The sequence below is a fragment of the Protopterus annectens genome, chromosome 2.part2 (assembly GCF_019279795.1).
Source record: "Protopterus annectens isolate FY-2018-M chromosome 2.part2, PAN1.0, whole genome shotgun sequence".
Classification (NCBI taxonomy): Eukaryota; Metazoa; Chordata; order Ceratodontiformes; family Protopteridae; genus Protopterus; species Protopterus annectens.
The window spans coordinates 646,208,483-646,227,913 of record NC_056730.1 but is presented as its reverse complement, the minus strand read 5'-3'; the positions used below and the strand labels follow the sequence as shown (position 1 = coordinate 646,227,913).

Sequence of the window (19,431 nt, the reverse complement as noted above, 5' to 3'; positions counted from 1 at the left end):
TAGTTTTCCCAGTGAATGGTAGGGTAATTGAAATCGCCCAATATCGGGGTGTTTGGTAGGACCTTCATGTTTTCCAGTGTCTCCAGAAAGGTGGAGTGGTGGTCCTGGGTCATGGAGGGTGATCTGTAGAAGGCCACAATTTGCATTGCAGATTTGCCCGATGTTAGTTGCACATGGATGATCTCAGAGGTATTATGCTACGCCACTAACCTGGAGGTGTAGGTATCCTTGATGATTATGGATATACCCCCTCCTTTTGTGTTTCGGTCCATGTTCTGTGGCCAAACCGTGTGGTATGAGTTGTAGCCCATTAGTGCTGGGGTGCTCTTTGGAGCCTTGAACCAGGTTTCAGTTACTGCACAGATGTCGACATTCTCCATACTGAGGAGTGCTTTGAGCGTGTGCATTTTGAGATTTAAACTCCTGGGGTTGAGTAGCATAACCCTCAGTTTTTTGTTAATTGTGCTGTTTACGGAGGTGGGTTTGACTTCTGAGCCTTGCCTAAAAAAGGCACTATGGGGGTAGCAAGAGCCTTGCCCAGTATTCGAAAGCCTAGGGGTGACAGGTGCAAGCCATGTCTTGCGAAGCAATGTGGCTTTTCGAGCATGTCGTCCCAGGCTGACAGACACTGGATCCCCTTTGAATGACACCAGAAGCTTAGCCAGTTGTTGAAATTGATCATTTTTTCTTTATATTGAGGTATCATTCTTGGCGAGGACAGGATGCTACTCAGGGTCAGGGTCATACCAGCCTGGGCTACATGATCAGAGAGCTCTTCCATGTCTCTTTTCATGTAGTCCAGGGAGATACATCAGGGAGATACGTCTCAGGTTATTCACACCAACATGAACAATGACAGAGTCATATTTGTACTTGTTTTGGAGTGACCTGAGTGCTTGTGTCATGTGGCAGTTTCTGACTCCCGACAGGCAGCTAACAGTAACCTTCTGCTTGTCCAGCCTAGTGAGTGGGACATCAGTGTGCCTGACTATAGAGTCACCTATTACTAGTGTGTTAGGTATGTTATTTCGCCTTAAGGGCTGTGATTGTGCGGCACACTAATTTTGTGTTTTATGTGTTGTCTGGTTTGTGACGGGAAGTGCAGGTTGTTTGGGTGTCTGCTTTGGAGGTCTCTGATGCTTTTGCAGGTTTTTATTTAGAGCATCAGAGTATAATTTTGTGTATTTATGTGTATTTTTTGCCAGTGCTGTTTTAGTAGGTCTGTGTGCGGCTGGAGTTGTGGTGCAAGTGTTAACCTTCTCCTCTTGACTGTCTGTTCCAGTCTTGGGTGGAGACAGCTTAGCTTCCAGTTTGGCTGTATAATTGCATCTCTCGCATATGTTAGTGTTTTGTGGTAGGAGGAGAGGGTTGTCTGTGTACATGAGGCAGTTGTAACATTGCCTCAGGATGCCCAGAATCACCAGCTGGACTGGAGAGTGCACATGAAGTTGCCCTTTGGTCATGCCTGAATAGTAGGGTGAGCTGCTTAGTCGCTTGGTTGGTGAGGGGTGAATAAAGAGCCTTGCCCTGCTGGGCAATCAGTGTCAGGGTATATTAGTACTTGCTATTAGGTCTGAGCAAGTGCTGGGCTGAAAGATGCTTTTGGAGTGCTTAGGTTGGGAGTTAGACTAGTTTCAAGGGAAAAAATGAAGAGGAGACTTAGTGGAGCTGGGAATAATTTAACCGTAGCTAACCTGCACTGCCCAGTGCGCAAAACCGTGCAAACGCGGTTTTTATAGTAGGGAAATGAAAGAGATAGAAATTAGCCCAAAATGGCCAATAAACTACTAACTTCTGGGCTGGAACCACTCCTCCAGGGACAGATAGGTTGCTCAAAGCTCCCCTCTCTCACAGGTGAACAGAGAAACAGAGAAACTTCATTCTATCCAAGTAAGGTATGGGCAACTCAGAAACTAGTATCACAGCCCTGAATTCAGCCCTAGCCTGAAAACTGGACTATACTAGCTTAGAAAGGTGAAAAACAAGGATTTTTTTGTTGTTTTTTTTTTTGGGGGGGGTTTGAAAAGATAAGGCAAAAACAGTAAAAAAATACACTTAAAACAGCTTTAAATGACTACAAACAATCAGAAAAGGCTGTCACACTGTGTGTAGACTACAACAGTTAACAAATTATTTAAACAAAAAACAACTTTAAAAGTGCAGGCAGTCAAATAAGTTCAATATGTGAAAAAAAACAAGCTTTTAAATCACAATAAACACTGGAAAATCTGTGTTTAGGCGGAAAACAGTTAAGTACAGCAAGAAAGTACAGAAAACTGATACTTTATCACTCCAAAGTCTCTCTCCTAAGCTAGAAGGCTTGTACAGTTTAAGGCTTTCTAGTGCTACCAGTAGGTTAGTTACAGGAAATATGGGAAACAAGTGCAGATGTGGTCTTTTAAACTAGAAAGTTGAAAGAGATGGACAAACTGTCCAAACGGTCAATAAACTACAATTTCTGGGCCAAGAACCTCTCCTCTCATGGTAGACAGGCTATCTAGTGCTTACCACTCCCACTGATAAGCTAGAAGGCTTTCCTCCAACACAGAAAGGCTTGCGGGGCTCAGAAGCTTACCAACAGTCCTGGATACATCAACTCTGTATCTGGACTAGGCTAGTTACAGGAAAGGTGGGAAACAAGCACAAGTGCGGCTTTTAAACCAGAACGTTGAAAGAGATGGAAAAAAACTGCCCAAACGGCCAATAGCTACAATTTCTGGGCCGTGAACCACTCCTCTTGTGGTAGATAGGCTACCTAATGCTTACCACTCCCATTGATAAGCTAGAAGGCTTCCCTCCAACACAGAAAGGTTTGGGGGGCTCAGAAGCTTACAAAGAGTCCTGGAATACAACAAATCTGTACCTGGACTAGACTAGTTACAGGAAAGGGGGGGAACAAGTACAAACGTAGGCTTTTAAGCCAGCAAGTTGAAAGAGATAGAAAACTGCCCAAACCATACCTCCCAACCGTACCGAATTTCTCGTTTTTTACCGAGTTTTGGGGTCCAAATAATGGGGTGCCACAATTCCCGAGTGGCACCCTTTCATTTCCGTTTTTTTTTTTCCTCCAGCTTTTTATTAAAATTTTTTTTCCCGCTTTTGGAGCTGACATCATCACGTGCGTGATGATGTCAGCTCCGTTGGGGCTACCAGCCTGTCGGAATTAAGCTTAAGGGCTTACATTTCCGGGTTATGGCTGGCAATTATTTTTTGAAGGGATTGTATTCTAGCTCTCGAGATCTTTGTTTTGAATGTATTCTGGCTGCAGCTGCTGCACTCGAGGGTCAAGAAGGTTGTTAAGGTTTATTTTGACTGGATTGGGCACAGGAGAAGGTAAGGTTTTATTTTGAATGGGCAGCCTGGACTTGCGAGTGGGAAAGGATTTGTGCTTGTAAGCATTTTCAGATTTTGAAAATTGCAAATCTGTTGGTATCTGAGCAGAACTGGTGTAGTGCGAGAGGATTTGCATTTTGAATGGACTGGCTGTACTTGTAAGCTACGCACTTTCAGCAGACATTCACAATTATTTCACCTCCTTGTATTTTCTTGAGCTAATGTCCTACATTACCAGATATTTGAGAGTGGGCTAACTTTGTTGATTGACAGCTGATTTTATGTAACACATTTCTTTGCAAAGTATATAACAGAGTAGCAAATTAACATGCAAGAGTTTTCTAGTTAATGCTGGTTAACCCAAATGAAAAAATGCTATAAAATAACCATGGAAGAAGAATTTCAGTTTGATTTCATTTTGATGAATTGAAGTAAATGTAACATTTGTGAAGCTTTTCTTATCCAAATAATTTAAAACAAGAATGCTTGGTGACAGATCAAAAAAGGCATTAACAACTATATATTAAAACAATATTGACAGATACACACTGGTGTATAGAATGCATATTTCTGTCATGATGTAACTTATTTTTGTGTAATACATACTTAATTTTAAGCAGAACTATTAGTGAATGAACTATTAATGAATCATCAACTGTTACCATGCAAAGTTGTGTAAATCATGTTTACCAAAACTTTAATCATAACCTCAGGAATGTGTTTAAAGTGTTCAGATTTGTAAAGTAATACTTATGTTTTTCTCTTGTCTTGGTTGGCTCTGCCCCGCTCCGTTCGCCCTCGCTAACGCTCGGGCTCTCTCCGCTCCCCTGCCCTGCCCCCTATTCTCTCCCGCCCCCACTACCTATACATTTATAGTAATCACAGCCACACCCACAGCTCACCCTCACATCACCTCCACCAATCACAGCTCCTCAAGTCATATCACATTATACCACACCAACATGCTCCACACAAATTACTCCCAATCACTCTCATTCCCACTAGAAATTTTTTACATCACCCACACTATTTCCCCATCCACATATAGTGCAACCCTATAATTCCTATTCAGAACCCCCACCTAGAAACAACTTAAACTTTATAACCATGACTATCACACAACTAAGTCTAGTCTGTCTTCTCATAATTCTTTACAACACCACAAGTTATCACTCTAGCAATATCCCTAAACTTAGTAGCACAACACTACATTATGCACTCTTGTATACAGACACCACACATTATAATAATATCTGCCCACAGTTATTCAAGAACTACATAATTGGACCAATTCAGAACTAAGCACATATGCCCTCATTCCTACTCCAAAAAAACACAATACTTTCTCACACTCCTCACCAAACTCCAACATCTGTATAACCATTTTAACTCCAGGCTCACCATAAGTGGGGATATCCACCCCAACCCAGGTCCAAATCTATCCTGTCCAACACAAACTGCTCCAACACAACTGTCAGAACACATCACCCCCACTTTCTTCATCCCTGGGCAAATCAACAACAGCAGCAAAACCAACCATCTTTTAATGCTAAATATTAATATTAGAAGTATCAAAAATAAAATAGCTGAACTCCAGGCCACAATAGCACACTACTCCCCAGACATAGTTGCTTTAACAGAAACCTGGCTAAATAAAAACATAGCTAACTCAGAAGTTCTCCCTACCAACTACAATATCATTAGACAAGACAGACCACTTCGTAAAGGGGATGGAACTGCCTTACTGTACAAGTCCAACTTAACTGTCCGTCAATTACCAAACTCCTACCCCTCTCCCAATAATTGGGACATACTTATCTCGCAACTTCAACTTCACCCTAAAAAGGTCATCACCACAACTGTGATCTGTATTCCACCTGATAATACACCTGCTAGCCTTGAAGACTTCTTATCCTGGTGTTCTTCCACATACTCGCAAGAAACCCTTATTCTGGGGGACTTCAACCTAGATTGGTTCACCTGTATATCAGAACCACCAAGTAATCTAATAAATCTCCATGGCTACCAGCAGCTAGTCCAAATTCCAACTAGATATGATAAAAAATCTAAAAGGGAATCCATCCTTGACTGGGTCCTAACTAACAACCCCACATTGTACCCTCACACAGGCAGTCTTCCAGACACCTTAAGTGACCACAACATAATATACTTTATATGTAGTAGAACAAGCATATGCAAAACCACTATATATATCCACTAGAAACACAAAAAAATTCTCTCCTGAGGTCCTCAACACTTTACTCTGTAACTGTGACTGGACCCCCCCTAAAAACCCTCCCACTTGACCAGGCTATAGCATATTTCAACAAAACATTTCTACAACACCTAGACACTGTCGCTCCATTGCACAAAATCAAGGTTAGAACCTCTACAAACCTCTGGCTCAGTAAAGAAACCAAACAAATCCTCAAGTCCAGAGACACTGCCTGGCTTTACTATCAAAAAAACAAAGAAACACAAAGCCTAACTAAGTACCAAGAACTGCACAACCATGTAAAAAAATGCATTAGGCTGGACAAAAAATCCTACTACATGACATTACAAACTAAATACCAACACAACCTGCAAAAATTTTGGAAAAATGTAAACCAGCTAATAAAATCCACCCAAAAGGCTACCACCAAACCAACCACCCCTGACACTAAAGTTCCCATCAAAACACAATTCAACTCCCACTTTGTGAACTCAATTCTATCCTTAGTATCACAGGACAGTTCTTTCCTCACTACCCCCCCCAACACAAATAACACTAATACAAGCTTTACCCTCAAAACAGTTTCCACCACTTCAATCAAAAGCATGCTCTCCAAACTAAAAACCTCATCAACAGCAGCCGACCTACTCCCCAGCTATTTCTTGAAACTCACAGCAGATGCTATTGCTATCCCAGTCTCCACTCTCATAAACAGATCAATTGTTGAAAACTATGTGCCCAAACTCTGGAAAATATCCTATGTTACACCCATACATAAAGGCGGGACCTCCACTGAACTTAATAACTACAGACCCATTGCTTTACTCTCCCCCTGGCCAAAATCCTAGAAAAATGCATCCATATCCAGATGCTAAACTATCTCCTAGACAGCAACATCCTCTCACCTACTCAGCATAAGACCTGCCCATAGTACCACTACAGCAATCCTCTGCTTCACAGACACAGTAAACCTTCTCAAAAATGAAGGCCTACAAGTGTCAACTCTTTTTTTTGGATATGTCCAAAGCATTTGACACAGTCTCCCACCAAATCCTGCTAAACAAACTAAACCAATATCATCTATCAAATTCCACTCTTACCTGGTTCCAAAGCTACTTAACTGATGGGTACCAAGCTGTGAAATGGGAAAATTCTCTCTCTCCTCAGCTGCCCAAAACTACAGGAGTCCCACAGGGTTCTATCTTAGGACCATTACTATTCACAGTCTTCACAAATGACCTCCATACTGCCACACAGCATGCATCTATAATTCAGTATGCAGATGACACTACCTTAATCTGTGCTGCACAAAACATTCCCGCCCTCCTGCAAACAACTCAACTAGCATTCTCTGACGTTGAAAACTACCTTACCAAAGCCCAACTTATCCTCAGTCCAAAGAAAACTCAGTTTATGATTATAACCAGTTCAAACAAAAACACTAACAGTCAGTTCCCTATCTACTCCACAAATGCTACTCCAATTGCTCCAGTGGCACAGGCTAAGCTATTGGGAATAACCATAGACCCCCACCTAAAATTTGATAGTCATCTCAACTTAACTATTAAAAAAGTACATGCCAAACTGGGGTCACTCTACCGTATCAAACCATTTCTTACCAACAACACAAGATCAGCCATTGCTCGCTCCTAACTTCTATCCACCCTACTCTATGCATCTCCCATTCTGACTAATCTCAACAAAACTCAACTAAGCAAAATGGAAGCCTGCTATAACAGAATTGCCCACTTTGCTGCAAATTGCTCATATAGAACTCATCACTGTACTGCTTTGAGACAGCTCCACTGGCTTGAACTGCCCAACCTCCTAACCTACAATCAGCTCTGCCTCTGTCATTCTATCTATTACCTCCCCAATAAGTGTCCTGCCCTCAAAAACCTAGTACAACATCACTCAGCCAAAAGGCCTCTTCGAAAATCAAGCAAACTACTACTAGAAATCACCAACAGCTACAATAGCTTTGGATATGCACTATGTAGTAGTTCAGTGGCTAAAAAATGGAACTCTGTCCCTACTAGCATTCAAAACACATCATCCAAAGCCTCCTTTAAAGACCTCATCAGGCAACATCTCAAGCAAAGTTGGCAGTGCCATGATTGCTCCCCAGGCTAGTGAAAGCAGATAACATATACATACTAAATCTAGAGCACTTGATAATAGTTTTCAATCTTACTCACAAACACTGGCTAATCTACAATGTATGTACTGTACCTGTGTACTATGTATGTATTCTACCTATGTTCCAAATTTCAGCTGTACTCCACAAATCTATTAATTACCTTTATTTTTAAAATTAATATTTTTTTGTTTGTTCTCTCCACTGTAACTGTTTATGTGCCGCATACCACTGTAAAAACATGTCTCTTGTAATTTGTGTGTATACTAATCATGTCTAAATAACTAAATGTTATCTGTAATTTTTCTTTGTGGAGCTTTTCTCCCCGGGCCTCTGCTGAAAAAGGGCCTTTTTGGCTCAGTCAGACACCCCAGGTTAACAAATGCAAAATAAAATAAAATAAATAAATAATGTTGGCTGTTCAGACTATTTTCAAAACCAAAGGGTTATGAATGCCAAGTTTCTACAGTTTATATTTAGCATAAAATGGTATGCACAGTTAGTTGCTTTTAAAACCTTTGATGAAGGCACACTTGTGTGATGAGCTGACTGATTGTTGTTAGTAACAAATAAATTATTAATTTATCTTTACTGCTGTGAATATTTAACAGCGCCGCACACATTTCCGGGTTTCCGGCTGGTTCAAAATGCTTTGTGAGCAGGAACGAACCAGCCAGAAAGGCAAGGAAGGAGAAGGCGACGCGAATGGAAAGGATTTATTTTATTTACAAGGCTCGGAAATGAACCAGTCAGAAAGGCAAGGAAGGATTTATTTGATTTAGAAGGTGACACGAATGGCTTGGCTCAGAAGGCAAATGGATTTTATTTGGAAGGCTCGGCTTACGGAAAGGAAAGAAGGATTTATTAGCATGGAAAGGTAAGCTGAAAACTGTGTGTGTGTGTGTGTGTGTGTGTGTGTGTGTGTGTGTGTGTGTGTGTGTGTGTGTGTGTGTGTGTGTGTGTGTGTGTTTTAAAAAGTTACTGTCCTTTTAATACTTCTAGGCTAGCTTAGATCCTTGGTGGCTAGCAAAAAAAAGTGCCTTTAAGAACATACTTAATATTTAGCCTGGATATTGCTTAACCATTTAAAGCTAGATCTTTCTCATGAACTTTCTAGGTTCACTAATGCAAGGTGCACATCCAAGAAACCATTAAGGTTTGAGAGCCAATGTTTTGAGCAAAAAATAACCTTGGATTTCTGTGCTTTATGGAAACAAGATCAGATACCCTTTCTACCTTTCTTTACAATGGTGCAAACACTGGTCTGTTGGTTCCATCAGTCTGCATTTGAAAATTTAAGGTATATTTACTAAAATAACTAGTTATTTAGAAATATTTTTTCTTATTTTAATAGTCACTGCCTACATGATGCCATTGCCATATATAGAATTAATGATCATTAAGCCAGCTAAAATGGAAGCAAGGTGACAGTGTCATGATGTCATTGTAGAGAAAACGTGCCTGACTTACAGTGTATGCAGTACAATATGCAGGTTCACGTATTTAAAGTTTAATGTACGCTTTATAAACATTTGGCCTACAGTTTCTTCAGTGAGTGGCTCAAATGAGAACCTTTATTAATAAAGCACTTTGTTTTCAAATCTTTTTCTCCATAAGCAGACATCTGCTCTGTTGATAGAGTAAATAATTTGAAGCCAGACACTTCAATAATGCAGCATCTGTACTTTATTATTTGTATTATTGTAGCTACTAACCCTCAGATGTGGTGTACAGTTCTGTTAGTGAGCAATCTAATCTGGTTGTATTTTGCACTATAACTTTAACCTGTGCAGCTGTAAATAAACTAATCGCCATGTTTTTTTTTTTTTTTGATGAACATGACTTTGTTTTTTCATACACTGAACTGCCCTTTCAGTGTGGATGCAATTAAACCTTCCCTCTTTACTATCCTATAGTTAGCAGTTATCTCTAACATCAAACTCAGTAGGTAGTAAACAGGTGTCTTTGGGGAAATAAAATCTTCAGACAGTAGCCTGGATGTTGTGAGGTTATGTGACATGAAAATACATGCAGAATTGTAATCCGAGGAAACTGCTTAAATTCTGTATGTAAAGCACTGTGATTACTTGCTACTAAATGTTTTTTTTACCTTTCTGTTTTTATACACACCTTGGGAGTTTTCTTCTGAAATAACTGTCCCTATAAGAACATTTCTCCCATGTAACACACTTCATTTAAAATGCCTTTGCACAGTGCAACATTACTTGTATTACTGGATCTATAGTTTAGTAAATGCAGTTGTATTACTTTTAACTCAAGTCATGAAAGAAAAGGGTCCTTGGACCAGTTTACTTAACCAGTTAACACATTTAAAATAATGTAAAATAAAAGCGGTGAACATTATATAATGCAGCAGGCTGGATACCGTTGAACATCTGATTCTGGTAAAAAAAAAAAAAAAGCTGATATTGTTTTAACAACTAGTCTTTGCATTAGTAAAGCAGTATGCACACATTACTGCTTATCGTAAATGGGTGAAATAACCAGGTAATGGGACATTTGAATGGCTGCAGGGGGACTCTGGTGCCATATTTTGGTCGTCTGTTCTTCAGTTTGAATTTGAAAGTTGGTATCCCACAATCCCATTGGAGTGGGCGAGGTTACATAATTATGTATGCAAATTTTATGTTTATCAGCGTACAGATTTGTACCTATTTTTTTATGGGCCTTGTCCAGATTTTTGATGTTTCCAGGTTGAGAGGTATGGCCCAAACGGCCAAATAAACTATAATTTCTGGGCCAAAACTCACTCTTCCCATGGATGATAGGCTACCTAGTGCTTACCACTGCCACTGATAAGCTAGAATGCTTTCCTCCAACACAGAATGGCTTGGGGGCTCAGAAGCTTACTAACAATCCTGGATACAGCAACTCTGTAACCGGACTAGGCTAGTTATAGGAAAGGGGGGAAACTGGCACAAGTGTGGCTTTCAAACCAAAAAGTTGAAAGAGATGGAAATAAACTGCTCAAACAGCCAATAGCTACAATGTCTGGGCCAGGGACCACTCCTAAAGATCTGGAAGGACAGTAGTAAGGGTTATCATGCAGTCAGGTGTTACAATACAAATGAAACTATGGTCAAATGAGGCCTGCAAACATAAACACAAGCATCCCTCTATTGTTTAATGCTTATATTCTGAGAAAAAAAAAAAAAAAAAACAGAAGACAATATTCCAAATAACTTCACTTGTGTTAAGATGTCATATGCATGCAGAACTTGTAAAATATGGTGCTGCACTATCTAATGTATACAATGAAACACAGAGAAAGCAGTGATTCTGACATTATCACTTCCATACTAAATCACTTCTGAATACCTGTGCTGATATTAGTTAATATGCAGTGTAAACACCATTGTAAATTTTCCCCTGTCCTTTTTTGTAATGAAGAAGTTAAGAAACTCTGTTTGTAATGTGAATGTTATGGACTGCCTTGCTGTACTGGCTTTTTACCAGACGTACACATTTTCATTAAACAAATTGAACTGTTTTCCATAAGCAAGGTATGCAATACTTACGTAGGATCATTTGCCAGGTTTAAAAAGAGGCATACATTGTCCATGGTTCCATTCTCTTCAAAGTCTGACTTGAAGAAGCGAGCAGTTTCCATGTTAACCTGCAGTGGAATGAAAACTTGATGACGCACGGCAAGTAATACCCACATCCCCAAAACATTCACAAGACACCACAAAACAAAAGAGGATGTAATAAAATAAAACAGGTACTATGGACAGAACAGTAACCACAGTTTCAGTGCACTTTGATCTGCATTTAACTTCATGTGAATAATATTAATATCTTTGTGAGTATTTTTTACATAGTGCTTAAGGGGATCTTGCCATGGTTATGAAGAAATATACTAAACAAAAATAGGTGGAATGTTATATGCTTATACTAACCTCCTTCCTTCCAGAGTCTAATGTACTTTCAACTATAGTGATAGCAACAGAATGTAAATGTGCTTGTCTTCTTTAATTAAGATGTGATGGTTCTTGACAAGGCTAAATATGGTCTCACAGGATTCTACTAATTTAGCCCATTCTTATTGGCACAAGAGTTAGTTAGGTACAGACCACACTTTCACATTACAACACTAACCATCCTTGATGACTTGAATCTCACAATAAATTTACAAGATTTTAGGTTCTAAAAGCTTGGTTTTTGGCATCTAGTACTATTATCTCTTTAGAGATGGGGGTCTCAGACCTAGTGTACTAACCTCCTACCATGTTCTACAAATACCTTCTGTGATGGATCTGTTAAAAATACAAGGCATGATCCCTGTCTTCAAAAGTATCACACAGGACAAAAGAACTATTGTTCCATATCTCTGCTGTCACTGTTTGTTTATGGGTAACATTTCGGAGATGGTTTCAGAGAAGCCCAAGTATTCTTACTGCCCTTCTAAATGTCATTAATGAATGTTAATTATATAGGACACTACAAAGATGGAATATTTACAGATGTCACAGAAACATTTTAGCTGGTCATTTATCCTGCAAATTAAAAACAGAGGAAAATTCAATAGTACATTTTCATTTCCATGGTTCTAGTATTGCCAGCACACCTCTCAACTGTACAGATTTTTGCAGAATGTCCAGATTTTTGCCCCATATTTTTGGCCTGTTACTCATAAAATTGTGTTTTCCTGGCAAATCATGGCCAAATCTTTGAGGACTGAAGTCAGAAAATAATGACAGACATTTGAGATTCAGATTTCATACCCTTCAAAAAATTCATGCTAATGCAAAACGTGTTAGTCTATTGACTTTCTAAGTTTATAAGAGGAAAAAAGTTTCCCTATTTTTGGGGCTTTGTCCCCCCATTATTTATGGCCTTGTCCAGATTTTTTTGTTGTAAGAGGCTGAGAGCTATGATTGCCAGTCAAAGGCAGCACTAAGTCCAGTCATCCAAGCAGCATGATCAGTTAATTTGGCCCTCCTAAAGACTTTTGTCACTTACAATTATAACATTAATGAATAGGCCAATAAAGCATGCAGTAATATAACAAAATTTATATCACCCACTTCACTACTACACGGTCTAGTATACCTTGTGTCATCTTTTAGTCCACACATAAAAAAATGCATAAAATTACAGAAGAGACAACATTATCAGACAAGCATTTTGAGGTGTTATAAGGAAATGAGATACACAGGCAGAATGAAGGCCCCGGACTATTATTTTCCGTAACAGTGAATAATGAGGGAAATATTTTAGTGAAGTTCATTTTGAAAAATATGTATCTAAATGTTTTATACTTTGAGGAGACTGACAGTATTTATGAAATAAATCATTATATAAATAACAGTGTGTGTGTAGTCCAAGTGTGTCATGATAATAGCAATGTGGACCTAAAATGTTTTTTGAACAGTATTATTGAGATTTCAGATGTCTGTCAATTGTTCAATAACTGGATTAGCATTTTCAGCCAGATTCAATAAAGCCTATACAGTCTGTTTACACTGTGAGTGCGTTGCACTGCTCTACATGGTGTGTACAGCCACGCACAGCTGCACAAACAACATAAACCCTGTGGCATGCAAATTACAGCATAAACAGCTGAATTCATGCTAATCAACAAATCTAGGATGGAGGAGCTATTCAACAAGCAATAAATCAACTGTGTAGACTCAGTGCTGTTTTTTCCTGTGAATTCCAAAACCTACTGAAATGCAGCCACAGAAAAGAGTCTACACAGAAACAATGTTAGGGGCTGTTGTTGCCTTAATTCATGTGTATGTGCAACAGGCGGAAGTCTGTGCTGCTGCTGCAAATAGACCAGTCAAGAAGGAGAAGAATTTTCAGTCCCCGGGTAACTTATCCCAACTTACATAATGTGAAAATTGTAGATCACTACAGGGTTGATAGACACACTACAGAAACTCTGCAAACTCTGTCGTATTCAACTTGGAGCCAGGGCAAACTGAGGGGAACCCATCCCAGGAGAGATAAAGGTATGTGTAGCACTTAGAATCTTAGCTATAGGTACCTTTCAGAGACCAACAGAGGACATGCTGGGGGTGTCACAGGCATCAGCATCCAGGATCTTCCATCAATTCTTGAATGCTATGCTCCAACATGCTAGTGACCACATATATTTTCCCCGTACTCCTGAGGACAGGGCCAGAAATATGCAGGAGTTCTACCCTGTGGCACACTACCCTGAAGTTCTGGGTGCCATAGATTGCACACATGTAGAAATTAAGGCACTCCCCGGGGAACAGGGAAGGCTCTACATTAATAGAAAGGGCTTTCACTCTTTTAACTGTCAAGTCGTGTGCAATGCCAAGGGAATCATCTTGAATGTGTGTGCTGGCAACCCTGGCAGTTACCATAACTCACATACCTGGCACACCTCCCAACTGTAACCAAAAAAATCCAAGAGTCAAGCTAAAACTAAAAATTACACAGAAAACCAACAATAAAAATGAACTCAGCAACATGTAGCTAAAATAAAACTTTAATATGTGCAAACAGCAAAGCTTTCAGGTAAACAATCCTTCCACAGTGCTATACAAGTTCACAATTCAACATCTCTTAAATAAAAAAAATAAAAATTGCACAACCAATAACATTCATTTAACAATTAAGAATTAAAACACATACAAAATTAAAGAAATATATCAGAATTTATTTTAAACATAACTGTTTATGTTTAAGAATGGGTTTTAGTGTAATTGTCTGATTAATACCTGGGCAATAATCAGGCTGTAACTGGAGAATCCACACCTCCCAACTGCATCAGCTGTTCACTAGGGGGGATATCTCACAGGGTCATTTACTGGGGGATGCAGGTTATGCACTTGAACCATGGCTGATGACATCCATCAGAAATGCATACACACCTGCTGAAGAATGCCATAATAAGGTACAGGCTTAAATCAGAAATATCATAGAGCATGTGTTTGGGCTGCTGAAGTCACGTTTTGTTGGAGCCCTGCAGTACAATCCACAGACATGTACAGAAATATTCACAGTATGTGCCATGCAACACATTATCCTGAGGAAACAGCTTCAGTGGGATCAACAAGGGGAAGGAGCCTGCATCCCATCACCAGTGCCAAGGTCACCACAGCCACACGCAGGTGAGGAGTCAGAGGGGGAAACAGCAGCTGCTGTGGGTGTAGGCAGATATAGGTGCTCTCCATATGACCTTGCATTGGCTAAGAAACAACACATAGCATACTCACTCACCACCTAAAGGCCTAAAGCCTTCCTCCTATGCAGATACATATAGTAACATTGATGCCAGGCAACTCTCACAACCGTTACCTCCCCGTATATTGGCTTTGTACTGCTTGCTTCAGACAGAGGCAGACCTGAACTAAAACCATTGCAACTGCTGGATTTACAAGGTAAGTGTTGAACCTGGAGTGTATTGTGTAATAATATGAATGACTGCCATATCCTTGCATTTTGTTACTTGGTAGTGTAAGCATGTAAAATGTGGCAGATTTATACAGAAATTACCTTAACATGTGACAGCAGAGACTTATTTGACTTATATGTGTTCATTATTAAGTAGTAGGACTCAGGCATCAAAGATTCACACAGTAAAACCTCTCAAAAGCAGTGATGGTCAATGCATGCCCTCAGTTTAGCACCATATGTTTATACTGAAAAAATCATTAAAGACAGAAATTAGAAAGTAATGATGCACATTGCAGTTTCAGGCTTTACAACCCTCACAAGATCATTCACAATAAATTTGGTAAAGTTGGAAATGTTTGATGCTATCAACTGTCTAACTTTCTAATACCAATATAAGTGAAAGGTACAATTACCAGTTCAACATCACAAATGCAGATATACTAAGCACTACATCAGCTATACACCCTGAGCACCAGACATAGAGCTTATGTATCCATGAATCCAAAAGATACAAAACAGGGATATGGCACAGTTATCATTACTTGCACAGGGTGTTGTAGGGGGGGACAGGAAGCTTAGGCTGACACAAAAGGTCAGTGAGTGTGTGTGAGTAAGAAAGAAAAAAAAAAGCAGACATTTGGATAAAGCAACAAATGACCAGCAAAATAAAATGAGTTTTAAGCTGCATGGCTGAACCATGTAACTGTTGTGTGTGTGTCTCTATGGGTCCTCTAGGGAGACTGGTGTGTGAGTGAGTGTCTGCATAAACATAGTTAAGCTCTGTGCTAGCTCTGTCTTGTTATGTTGGACAGGTGTGAGCCGTGCATGGTAGAGGTGGCAGTTCATCACTGTCATCCCTGACTATGACAACTGGCTCTGCCAGGAGTTACACTGGCATGTCCATGCCCATGGTCAGATGCACTGTTGCTACCTGAATGTGACTGATGTCTGCTGGAGGAGCTCCCTTCATGAGTATACCCAGGGTCATGACCCCATGGCCTGCCACATCTGGGTGTGGACAGCTCACCCACTGACAGAGCAGGGGAAGTACTGCCACTATGGGAGCTTGATCAGGAATAGCCACATTGGCTAACAGCAGATGATGTAACTGACCTACACCCATGAGGATGCTATCCCCTTCCCAGTAGACATTCCATTACAGACACCACTCATTCCAGTGTGTCATTCATCTGATCCACTGAATCAGCAACACAGTGGATGCAGTCACACATCAGCCTGTGCCACATCTACAACATTAAGCATTTCCCTGGAGCACCTATGGGAAAGTGCCTGTGCCTCTACGATGGCCCTAAACATATGTTGAGCGGCATGGGAAGAGGTACCTGGATTAGGTGATGGATGGACAACAGGCCTCCTCCAAGCACCCCTAACAACACTCCTGAGTGGCAGCTCGCCCACACTTTGGCTATGGCCAGAGTTAACAGGCACTGAAGCCACTTTACTACACTCCCCTTATTGACTGTCTTGCCCTCCACCTGTCCAATACCTGTGGGCTCACTGGAATGGGTAGGTGTAGGCCTACTGTCTATGTCTGATGAAATTTCAGGGGATGGCTGTATGTCAGCCTCAGTGTCAGAGTCAACCTCTGCACCCCCAACTGTGCTTTGGTTTGGCCACAGTCATAGGTTCATGAATTCATAGGTGTGTACTAGGCTAATGGCCCTGGAGCCTTTACAAACCTAGCCCATAGGATTATCCTGACATCGTGCCACCTGACCTTAGTTCCCAGTGCCTCTGTAAATTAGAGCCAATGGAGTGATGCCCGGGGTGAATTTTCTATTTCCCATCCACTTATCAAGGTTTCTCTTGAAGAGGGCCAGTGAGATGCTCTGTTTGACATGCATGGGAAGTATATTCAATAGCAAGGGCAGTCTCTGGGTTATGAACCTGTCCCACCAGCATGTTCTGTTGATTGCGGTAATGAGGTTGAGGTCACTTGAGTGTGTGACCTCAACCTCATTACCACAATCATCATCATCATCATAGTCTGCTGATATTCTGACATCAGGTGGTAGAAGTCCCACACTTCCCACTTTCAGGATCACCTGTGAGTAATAAGCAACAAACACAGGAACAATTAACACCTACACTAGTATAGTCCAATATACACTAACAAAATAATAGTGGTGCCACTATTAGACAGTACAGCAATACACACAATAGTCCTGGCTTCAACATCACACACTAAAACATTTCTTTAAACTGCTCATCGGTACCGACATAAAAAATGTTTGGTTTATCATGTGCAGATGATGGTATCCTCTGTATGCCAGTTGGTCCTGGAAGAAGTTAATCAAAAGGTAAGGACAACAATATCACAATTAACACTAACACAGGGAGTATTACTTTTCCCCCCCGTATATGTCCATTAACTATACTTTCAATAAGAACTTGGATGACAACTCCAACCTAAGCCCCTGAGAAATCAATCAGAATGTGTTGCTAACTGTAACAATCTTCAACCCCCCCCCAAAAAAAAAAAAACTTCTTGTGAAACAGAACTAATGTATTGATTTAAATCGTTTTACTATGCAACAGTATTTAACAAATGAGATACAAAAGCCTACCTGGAAGCTCCTCCTGGGACATGCTTGCTGTCTCTGAAACAATAGCACCAATGTCAAGGATATGATGTTCTGTACTTTCCTGGGAGCTTTTTGGATCCCTGACAGTGGACAGGAACTCTTCATTTGCTGTTAGTGGTGGCCCTGTAACAGCCTCCCCACATACCCATCCGATCATGGCCCACTGCAGGTGTTCTCCTTCATGCAGATGAGATCATGTCAGTGGCCTTATGGTGCAGCTTGTCATATGTCCTGCTGTGGTTACCTGCTTCATTTACATCTGCAATAATCTGCTGCAAAATTTGCATTCTGCTTGACATATCCCCACATCCCCTCCCAACAGGAAGGCACCATGTTGCTTAAAAGCTTCGACAATGACCTGATTCTTAGGGTCAGTAAAGGGTGGTTTTCAAGGATTGAGACACCTAGGTGACATAGTCCTAGGTGTCCTAAAAGATAACAGAAGGATAATACACATAAGTATCATAAAACTACAAAATAACTGTTCCCAGATGAAACAGAAATAGTAGCAGTTCAGGATTACCCACTGGAGAAACATAAAACAAGCTAGAGATCTGAAATACTAACAGGCTGGATGCAAAAAAGGAGAGTAACGATAGCAACACATCCTTGTTTGTGCCATAACAGAAAAGCAGCTTTGCTCCCCCACCCTAAAAAGCAGGTAAATGACACATTTTGGTAACAAACCATCTTTGAAATGCTAAAAGTGTTATCAAATGAACTGTCCCTGAAACATGTCTACAGATTTAACAGAGTATTCCATGTTAAGGTATTGCCAGTCATGTATACCTGTGAAATACCCTGACAAACATGCCCATGCCATCAGAACACTTCTAATTAGTGCATACAGATTTATTTATTTATTTATTTAGTGGCATTTGTTTACCGGGAAAGTCCACTGGGCCAGACTAGCCCATTTTCAGTGGAGGCCCAGGGTGAAAAGCTCCAATGTAGCAAAAAAATGCACAGAAATACAAAAAGTTTATAAGATACATAGAATTACAAATAAGTTTATAAGATTACACAGAATGATATTTGACTGACTATTAACGGGAAGGTTAGATATACAGTAGAAAAGAAGCACAATAAAACGTATAAACAGTAAACAGAATAATATAGTGATTTAAGAATTAAACCAGTTGTATGCTGAATAAGAAAAGCATAAAATAAGAGGTGTTATTTAGATCAGGTAATAGAAGAATATGAATGTAAGTTAATGAGGAAGGAATATAGGTATGAGTTACTAATGACATGGAGGTAGGGAAGGAAGAAGAGAAATAGGCAAAGGCGAAACAAAAGGAGAAACAAAACAAAGGGGGTTATGAGAGGAAAAGTAAAAGTTAAAGGACAATAAAATATAGGAAAGGGGTAAGATTAATAAAGAAGAAGGAAGGTGGGAACTAGGATAGAAAGGTGGGGAAGAGGATAGAGGAGGTAAATGATATCAGGAGGGAGAGTAGGTTAAGAAGTTTGTTAGGAAATGAAAAAGAAAAGTATGAGGAAGAGGTGGAATGACAGATTCAGGGTTTAATTACTGGACTAAGTTTAAGCAATGTCTGAGGTAGGAACTGAACAGTTAAATATCCACTTGGAAAGAAAATGACTGTGCAGTGCACTTTTTAAGTTAGAAGGTCTTGGTTGTAAATGACTAGATGCTGGAAGATTATTCCAAGTTTTGAAAATAGTCCAGGAGTATAATAATTGACCTGCACGTAGTTTGGGTTTGTGTATTTGGAGAAGGCATT

The 19,431-nt window shown here is 40.1% G+C and overlaps 1 protein-coding gene across 1 annotated transcript in view; it reads right to left on the bottom strand.

The window, feature by feature from the left end:
* Nucleotides 1–19,431, bottom strand: part of ATP6V1B1 (ATPase H+ transporting V1 subunit B1) — a 1,526,458-nt gene that overhangs the window by 287,258 nt on the left and 1,219,769 nt on the right. Inside the window, exon 8 of the mRNA XM_044064065.1 lies at nt 11,225–11,322. Within this exon, the coding sequence (XP_043920000.1) occupies nt 11,225–11,322 (98 nt within the window). The remainder of the gene's footprint in view (nt 1–11,224; nt 11,323–19,431) is intronic.